The sequence below is a fragment of the Brassica napus genome, chromosome C9, assembly GCF_020379485.1.
Source record: "Brassica napus cultivar Da-Ae chromosome C9, Da-Ae, whole genome shotgun sequence".
Classification (NCBI taxonomy): Eukaryota; Viridiplantae; Streptophyta; class Magnoliopsida; order Brassicales; family Brassicaceae; genus Brassica; species Brassica napus.
The window spans coordinates 6,979,013-6,989,560 of record NC_063452.1 but is presented as its reverse complement, the minus strand read 5'-3'; the positions used below and the strand labels follow the sequence as shown (position 1 = coordinate 6,989,560).

Genomic DNA, 10,548 nt, shown 5'->3' with positions numbered 1-10,548 from the left:
TATGATTTGATAAGTTATTTTACCAATTGAATAAACTACAATAACCAGCTTTCCAATTTAGTATATTGAACTAGGAATATCCATATAGCTGAACATGTATAATGTACTGTCCTCTAAGACCCCTAGCCCCTGCAAATATATATATATATATCAGATGTATCCTAGCAAAATAAAATATCAGATGGCATAAGTGTAAAAAGAGAACCCAAGAATAAGGTCACAATCTTCCAGCTTATAAAAAGCATCTCATAGGACTCAACCTCATCAAAGTCATAACACTCTCCTTCAAACATAGTCAGAGAAAAACAGCAACTATTGTCTGTAAAGAAACAGAGAGAGAAAAAATAATAGAGAGAGTGGGAGGATAATGGATCAAATGGTGCTGGGCTCTCATGTGTACCCCTACACAACACCAACCCATAGCCAGTGCATCATCGTTAACCAGATTGATGGAGCACCGTCAGGCGACGGATCAAAGCCGGTGAGGCGGAGGAGGAAGAGGAGAAGCAAAGGGTCGTCACCCACCAACGAAGATGACGTGGCGACGATTGGAGCGATGTTGAGGAAGAGGAAGTTGACCGATGAGCAGATGAATATGCTGGAATATAGCTTCGAGAACGAGCACAAGCTTGAGTCAGGGAGGAAAGAGAAGATCGCCAGAGAGTTAGGTCTTGATCCGAGACAGGTGGCTGTTTGGTTCCAGAACCGCCGTGCACGGTGGAAGAACAAGAAACTCGAGGAAGAGTATGCCAAACTCAAGAGCCAACACGACACCGTCCTCCTCGGCCAATGTCACCTAGAGTCTCAGGTATACATTTTTATCTTCATCATTAGAAAACAGAGAAACTTTTTACTAAAATGACTAATTTTACCCATTCTGGATATTCTTGAATTAGTATGATATTGTGCGTGTTCATAACTATATATCATAAGTTTTTTTTTGCTAAAAAACTATATATCATAAGTTGTTATTGGTTAATTAATTTGTTCAAAATTTAGGCATATGTGAAATTTAATGAAATCAAATTTTATAACCATTAAGAGTATTTGAATCCGGTAGGCTTTAGGACTTAGGAGGGGTCTAGCCAACATATAGGCAAAAAAATGTTGATCGTCAAAATACAATAGTCTTTATCAATTAAATTATGTTTGACACCGTACGTTGTTTGTTACAAAAATTAAAACTGTACATGTCTTAGTCTTTACTTCTTCACTTAATGGTTGCAACTGGCATTAATTATGTCTATAACTTTATTTGCAGCTACTAAAACTAACAGAACAGCTGAGTGAAGCTCAAAACGAAATTCGGAAGCTTTCAGAACGACTTGTCCAAGAGACGTCAGCAAACAGTTCAAGTTCATCTCTTTCTGTTGAAGCCAACTACGCACCCATTGAATTCGAGTTTGCCCCGGATACAAACTACAACATCCCATTTTACATGATGGACAGTAATTATCTACAAAACATGGAGTATTGGGATGGCTTGTATGTGTAATTTCAAAACCAAATGTTAGGAGTCTATGTATAAAAAAGCATGTTCTTATAATTTGATGTAGAAATAGACGTCGGCCAAGCTGTTGTAAATGTAGTGTTATATAAGTATTTTACTGTATAAGTTTCGTTTTCACTTTTCACCCCTTTTCCTCTAGTTTCATAAATAAAAATCTGATATAAAGTAATATCTAATTATCTATGATAATACACATAATTAAGAGATGATTCCACAGGAAGTAGATACAAAAACTATCATAAGTCCTTTTATTCCAGTGGTTTGACTAAGGGTTCATTACTGCTTCCACACCAGGAAGTCTGAGGTTCAAACTTCAGAAAACGCAAATTATACAGACCATGGAGAAAAAAGAGTTACAAGAGGTCTTCAGCAAGGTGCAATGGTGTATCATCAAACATGGATCTCATAGGACGGCTCGGAGCGATGCAGTCAGACGTGCATTCTCATATGATGGTAGAATTATCGGCTGTAGAATCGTCTATGTAATATTTTTCATCGTTGTAATAGCATAATTAATTAGACGTTAAAAAAAACAATCATCTTTTGTTATAAATATCAGGTATACAACTGAATATATAGTTACCAAATTGGTTTGATATCTAACTAAAAACAGAAATTCTTAATTTCATCACCTATACGTTTTCCATATATATATTACAAAATGGAGAGCTAGATATATATTTCATGGACTACTATACTTTTTTAATGATCTACAACATGTTAATTTATCAAACTAGAGCCGGTCTACCCGTAGGTATACTTTACTTGTGATCTTGAATTTTATTTTTTTTTGTATGATTTGGTGGTTTGTGTTTTAGGTCTGTATTTGCAAGAAATGTGTATAATAGTGTTTATTGTCTAGTAGACAATAAGTGACGAAGGACATTATATTTATTTTACTTAATGTTTGATGTTTGCTTATTTTTGTCACTTGTTTTTGTTTTTTTATTTGTTGCCAAATATATTTTTTGACATTATGTTATTTTAGTTATTATTTTTCTTTTTTTGTTTATGTTTTATAATGAGAACACATTTTGTATCATCTTTGCATATGTCTAACTAAAATTATTTATTTTTTATTATTATTTTTAGAGATTATAAGGTTGCATTAGCATGATACGATTTTCATGATTGAAATGGTATACATTTGTTAAATGTTTGCTCAATCTTTTTATATATAGTACGTATATTTGAGTTTTTATTGTTGTAGTTAGGTTTAGTACTCAAGACATCGATTATTTTACATTTTGTATATATTGAATGTACTTGTATTTTTAATAAAATTTTACTATTCAGTTTCAGTGTATAATTAGTGGTTGTTTTACTTATTCTATTACCTCTTATATTGTTTTCATTTGCTATCGAGTAATACATTATTTTAATTTTAAATTTACTATAAATTTATTATGGGACATAAAAAAACATAATTTAATATATGTATTAGTTAAAAGTGTATTGTGTGCTATAATTTTGGATCAAGATACATACATTTATTGAATCATTATGTGTTTTGTGTTGCATGTTGTTAATACTTGTTTATTTGATGGTTATCTCGAATTTGAGTGGTGAGTTGTTGTATACTATGTTTTCAATTAGATGTTCGGTTAGTGGGCTTAATGTTTATTGGTTATGATTGTGATGCATGAGCTTATACTTGTTGGTGCGAACGTGTGTTATTACGATGTAAACTTGCATTGCAAGAAATTTTAGTATGACCAAAGTTTGGGTATGTATGACCAAATGATTTTTGATAACTAATTAAAGATCCTTTAACATTAAACATAGGTACTGGAATATCAAAAGTTCAACAAAATGGGATAATTATAAAAAAGATGCAAGAATTTAAAACTTGTCAAGTAAACTGATCTTCGGGTAGTGCGAATGCAATGGTCAGGTTATCATATGCAAGACCATCTGCATCTGCTTGTAGTAATAACAAACATTACACCTATCTTCTTTTCCTTTGAGCATGCAGATTCTTGGGGGCATTATAAGGATCATGTTTGTACCATAAGATGGCCTCTTGGCCCTATTCACGATCGGTACATCGGTCGACTGATAACATGTTTGTACGCCAATTGAGGAGTTCCATAAATGCCATGTCTTCTTCATGTTTTCAATGTGATCATTAGCAGAATAACATAGAGATATGTACCTAAAACATGGTTGTTCTTGGCGGAGAACTTGAGATGTTTGAGGCCTTTTTTAGGCTGATCCAATGCAAAGTATTGCTTCACTCCCTCTATAAGTGTGTCTCAGCATTGCCAGCCTTGAGGCAAGCTTCCATCTCTAGTGTATAGCATCTAAGAGTAAGGAGAGGGCTCCTTGTGAGGAGGCGTAGCTTGTCTTGTTTGCAGATGGTGTTATAAGCCTTCCTGAACGTTTTACCTTGAGGCAAGCTTCCATCTCTAGTATGTTGGTATAAAACGTGTGTTATTACTTTATATTTGTAAATCTGTAATGTTCAGGAAGGCTTATAATTTACAAATATAAAGTAATAACCCAGAAGCATCTCAAGCTCATCCTCAGAGTCTCTTAAAGAAATGTTTTTGGCAATCAGCCCATCTGCTCTAAGCCCATCCAGAGACAGCTCTGGCCATACTTGAGGCCCAAAAAAGGTCAGAGCTGTTGATGCAACCGAGACATGAAAGTACCTTATCCCATTAGGAACTATAACAGCTTCGCCACTCAAACGTAGTCCACCAGAATCTCAACTTAATCATATATAGCATGATGCCATCTGCAACAGCAACATCATGATCTTTAATCAGTATCAAAGACTTGGATGAGACAAACAAACAAAAGCCAAGTGAGAGCAAAAAATGAACACCATAATCACAAAACGAACTTGGTATCGGATCACACGAGAATGTTCAAGGAAATATGATTTATGAGACTAAAGAGCACACTGGCAGAAAAGGAGCTGGGAATTTAACAGTTTCTAAAACTAAACATTATATTTTCAACAAATGTTTGACACATTACATAAAACAGGTCTTCTAATTCATCAATGTATAAAATGTAATGTCTATATGTTTATGTTTCTTCAAAGAACTTACCAGAGAATTCATCTACCATCAACAAAGAGTCAAACAACTTCTGTTGACTCCTAAATCTATAGAGATAGATTTGTGATACAATTAAAGTTTTATACCAGCACATAGACTAACTAATAGTTTGACCTTTAATGAGCGAAGTATAAGTTATGAGTTGCTAAGAAAGGAGTACTTATATGTGTAGCATCATGTCATTTCTCAGAACCCGTCAAGAGGAAGTGCCTTCTCTTGTCTCATACTCAGTCTAGCAGCTTCCTGCTCTGCAACTTGACGCTTTGTGCTCTCTTTTTCTTATTCTTCTCTGCCTCGACAACCTCCCTCTTTAAACGCTTCACCTCTTCTTGTTTCGGTCTCTCCATCTCTTTCTCCTTCAAAGCTTAATGCTTCCTTTCCTTCTCCTCCTTCTGTTTTTCAAACTCCGGCCCCGAATCTCGTTTCTTCTCTATCTCAGGCTTCTTGTTCTTCAACCATCTCATCCTCTTGAGCCACAACTTCATCACCATCCTGATTCACGAACTGAACACCGAAGAAAATATGAAAAGATATACTTAAGAATTATTGTGATTTTGTTTGGTCTATACAGTTATGTAAGCGATTCAAATATATTCCTTATAAACACAATTGGTCTAAGGTTTCTATTAATTCATAAAAGACTACACCTTTCCATCTTCAGATGAATAGCATGGCGATTTGTGATCAAAGAGATTTGCAGACAACACATACCTTTTTATACTCGAAATTCACAAAGATAAAGCAACGGAGATCCATTTAATGACAGATCGTGAGAGTGGTGGAGAGCTTTTGTTAATGATTGCGTTCAAGACAAAGCTTCGGTAACCGATGGATTTCTAGATTGGTAGGAAGAAGATGGAAAATTCGATGGAAACCCTTACGGCGGAGAAGAGAGTAACGAAACCATGGAATCCAAAACGACAGCGTTACAAACATTTCATATTATGATTTATTGGACTGGGCTTATTAAAGCAAAACACACACACCAGATATAAATAAGCTCAACCGATTTGAAAAAAAATGAATGATAAGATGCGTTTTAGGAAAGTGAACACGTGTCAACACATAAATCTTAGAATTTCTGACCTGGAATCTGACGTGGAACCCTCGAGCAAACTCAACTTTATATATAAAATATAAAAGGAAACAATGAACAAAAGAAAATCCACCATGTTCAGTTGTCAACTAATCTTCATATAGAATATTTTAATTTAATCAACAATCTTCGTTTATAAATTGATTATAACACGGATATTATTGTTACGAAACTTAATTTCAAACAAAGAAGCGCTAACATAATAAAAGATATGGGTCCCAATGTCACTATTTACACAGTGATTTTTCTTCTATAAATACGAAGTTTTTCGATCATTTGTAAAATACCATTACATCTTCTTCTTCTCCCTTATAATAAACTCTCTCCCTTATATTAGTGTTATTTGCTTCCTACGGGTATTAAATTCTACTCTTATTTAAATTTCTCGATACTATAAATTATAAGTTATTTCATAACACGTTATCAGCACGATCGTTCTGCAATTCGGTAAAATTTATTTGTATCATTTATACCCTACTATAATGGTTGGTATACCGCATCTACTATTATTTATATCATGTTAAAATGGCCGGAATACCGCATATATTATTTATTAATAATTTATTTAAGTTATTGGTCGGCCGAACCGCCTTATATTCTGTTTATTGTTAATTGGTCGGCCGAGCCGCCTTATATTCTGTTTATTGTTAATTGGACGGCCGAGCCGCCTTATATTCTGTTTATTGTTACTTGGTCGGCCGAGCCGCCGTATAATTTATTACTCTGCATTGACCGGCTGAGCCGTCACATGATTTGTTGCCATAATTTTTACTTTTATTAATTTTTATGAAATTTTATAGATTTGATTGACTGTTTAATACAATATTTTCAGACTGATTTTTGGTGCACTCGATTTATCACCAACGGTCACAAAGAAAAATTTTCAAAAATTTTCCTTTTCTCAAACGGTCATGAACAGTGATTTTCATCTATAAATACAACTCATTCTTCACTTCATTCACTCATCCAAAACATTTCATCTCCTCTCAAAATTTTCAAATCGTCATATTTCGGTTTTTCAATCGCAATGAAGATGAGTCGCTTAGCTTTAATTTTATGTGCGATTTATATTTTTCGGCTATGTATTTTATTTTTGTTGGAGGAACCACTGATGAATATTTTGGCATTAACATCGCCTTATGTTTGTTTACATTATATTTACTTGTTATTGGTTGTATGATTAATGTAAAAGGTTTTTAAATTATGAAGTTCTAATAAAATTATTATTTTGTGTTTTAGAAATACAATTGGCAAAGATCGAGAAACTCCAGTTCCCGACTCTGAAAATAACCGGCGAAAATTATGTCAGATGGGTCACAAATGTGAAACCTTATCTTGTAATAAAAAAGATAACTGAAACGATAAAAGTCGGTCACAAATCGCACCCGAGCATATAGCCGAAGCAATAATCTTTCTGAAGAAGCATTTAGATGAGAATCTAACTCACGACTATGGAGACGTTGAGGACCCAGCCGTACTATGGTAAGCCTTGAAAGACAGATTCGATAATCAAAAGGAAATCAATCTCCCTCACGCTCTTGAAGAGTGGAAAACCCTGAGGTTTCAGGATTTCCAAAGGGTTAGAGATTACAATTCCACTATCTTGAGGATAGTTGCACAATTGAAATATTGTGGTAACCCTGTCACCGAAGCAGAAATGCTTGACAAGACATACAATACTTTCCACAAAGAACACAACATCTTATCCCGAATTTACAGAAAATGTGGGTACACCAAATTTTCTGAATTGATGGTAACACTCATGTTGGCTGAAAAGAACGATGAGTTACTAATCAAAACCATAATTCCCGACCTACGGGAGCCAAGGCATTTCCCGAAGTGAATGCTACGGCGGTAGAATATTCGGGAAGGAGAAACCAGACCAACCAAGGTCGTGGTCGGCGTTTCAACAACAAATGTGGAAAGCCTTACTATCCTAAAAGTATTAGATCTAACAAATGGGTTAGATCTGAACAACCTCCTAAAGGCAAAGAAACCGAAGAGGATACCACAAAGAAAAGTGAGACTGTATGTTACAGATGTGGATGTAAAGGACATTGGTCCCGTACCTGTCGTACTCCCCCCACATTTGTGCAAGTTATATCAAGAGTCCATAAAAGGAAAGGCTAAAGAGGTGAACCTCACGGAAAACGTTGAAGGGACCTCATACCTTGAATCCTCTGATTTCGCAAATGAGCTGGACTAGAATACTCTTGAAGAGTACATAAATGTTTCTAATAAGACTACTGAATAGTCTTCATTTGTAATGTATAATAATTATGTTTTTAAACAATAATGTTGTTTTAACAACAATATATGTATAATTATTGTGTGTTTTCTTTATATAATCAATGAATAAATTTCACGTTTCACTTTTGTTTAATGTTTATGATAATTTCAGAAATGGATCAAAACGCAAATGGAACAAAATCTAAGAAAGAGATTCAAGAGATATGTATACTAGATAGTGGAACAACGCACACTATCTTGAGAAAAAATATATATTTCTCAGATATAAAACTAAAAAGAATTATTGTCAATACAATATCAGGTCCTGCAGACGTGATTGAAGGAAATGGTAAAGCAAACTTTACATTGCCAAATGGAACAAAAATTTCCATAAATAATGCACTATATGCTCCAAATTCCAGAAGAAATTTGTTGAGTTTTAAAGACATATATCGTCAAGGATATGATACTCAGTCTGTAACTGAAAATGGAAAGAAGTGTATATATATAACTTCTGATAAATTTGGCAAAAGACACATATTGGAAAAGTTTCCAGAATTCCCTTCGGGATTACACCATACTTATATCAATGCAATCGAATCAAATTTTATGGTAAAGCAAAATCCAGAAGATTTTAATTTATGGTATGATCGCCTCGGTCACCCGGGCACCACAATGATGCGTAGAATCATAGAGAGCTCACATGGTCATTCACTGAAAATCCAAGAGATTTCCCAAGGGAATAAAATGACATGTGTTGCATGTTCTCTAGGAAAATTGATCCTAAGGCCATCACCAACCAAAATTGAAAAAGAATCACCAAAATTCCTTAAAAGAATTCAAGGTGATATATGTGGACCGATACATCCACCATGTGGACCATTCCACTATTTTATGGTATTAATTGACGCATCCAGTAGATGGTCACACGTTTGTCTATTATCATCTCGAAACATGGAATTTGCGAGATTTCTAACTCAGATAATCAAACTGCGGACACAGTTCCCAGATTATAATATTAAAAAGTTAGATTAGACAACGCTGGTGAATTCACATCCCAAAAATTCAATGATTATTGTATGGTAACGGGAATTGAAGTTGAACATTATGTGGCTCATGTTCATACGCAAAATGGTTTGGCCGAATCTTTAATTAAGCGCCTGCAACTGATTGCAAGACCATTGATCATGAGATCAAAACTTCCAACCTCTGTATGGGGACATGCTATTCTGCACGCAGAAACACTCATTCGAATCAGACCGAGTGCATACCACAAGTATTCCCCACTACAATTAGCGTTTGGTCGAGAACCAAATATTTCCCATTTAAGAATCTTTGGTTGTGCAGTATATGTGCCTGTAGCACCACCACAACGAACAAAGATGGGACCACAAAGAAGGTTGGGAATATATGTTGGTTGTGACTCTCCATCAATTATAAGATACCTAGAACCACAGACTGGTGACGTCTTTACAGCACGTTTTGCTGATTGTCATTTTGACGAAAAATGTATTCCCAGTTCTAGGAGGAGAAAACAAAAATGTTGGAAGTGATATAAAATGGAGTGTACCATCATTGTTATATCTTGATCCTCCTACTAAAGAGTCAGAACTAGAAGTTCGACGAATTATGCATTTACAGAGTATAGCTAACCAGCTACCTGATGCATTTGCAGATACCAAGACGGTAACTAAATCTCATATACCAGCTGCAAATGCTCCTGCTCGTATCAAAATGCCAAATGAACAAGAAAAGGAGGATGACACACGAGAGCCAAAAACACGCCTGAAGCGTGGTAGACCTGTTGGTTCTAAGGATAAGAATCCTAGGAAACAAAAGAAAGCTGAAATATATGATGCACCCAAAATAACAGAAAATATTTTGGAAGAAATAAATGATAAGGACTCTGATGAATCAGAGCATCATGAATCGAAAGATAATCATGAGATTTCTATTAATTACATCCATAATAAAAAGATATGGAAAAGGAATGAAAATGATGACATTGGTGATGTTTTCTCATATCTTATGTCAAATGAGGTAAATGAAGATACCGATGATCCAAAACCAAAATCCAAATATCAATGTCAAAAGAGACATGATTGGAATAAATGGAAAGAAGCAATACAAATCGAACTTGATTCGCTTAACAAACGAAAAGTGTTTGGATCTATTGTACTCACACCTGAAGATGTGAGACCAGTTGGGTACAGATGGATTTTCGTTCGAAAACGAAAAGAGAAAAATGAGATTACAAGGTATAAAGCTCGCCTTGTAGCCCAAGGATTTTCTCAAAGACCTGGTATTGATTATGAGGAAACATATTCTCCTGTAATGGATGCGATCACATTTAGATTCCTGATGAGTCTAGCCGCTGATAAAAATCTTGAGAAGCGTCTCATGGATGTTGTTACAGCTTATCTATACGGATCATTAAATACTGATTTCTACATGAAAATCCCTGATGAATTTAAAATGCCAGAAGCATTAAGTTCCAAACCTAAAGAGTTATGTGCAATAAAATTGCAAAGATCATTATATGGGTTAAAACAATCTGGACGTATGTGGTATAATCGTCTCAGTGATCATTTAATAAAAGAAGGATACGTGAATGATCCTATATGCCCATGTGTTTTCATCAAGAA

At 34.8% G+C, this 10,548-nt stretch overlaps 1 protein-coding gene across 1 annotated transcript; it reads left to right on the top strand.

Annotated features, from left to right (window-relative positions):
• The first annotated feature begins 242 nt into the window (after positions 1-242).
• LOC111211828 (homeobox-leucine zipper protein ATHB-53-like) lies at positions 243-1,679 on the top strand. Its single transcript, XM_022713116.2, has 2 exons — positions 243-808; positions 1,262-1,679. Exons 1-2 carry the CDS (start codon positions 368-370, stop codon positions 1,493-1,495), a joined length of 675 nt encoding a protein of 224 aa, XP_022568837.1. The 5' UTR covers positions 243-367; the 3' UTR covers positions 1,496-1,679.
• The last annotated feature ends 8,869 nt before the right edge of the window (positions 1,680-10,548 follow it).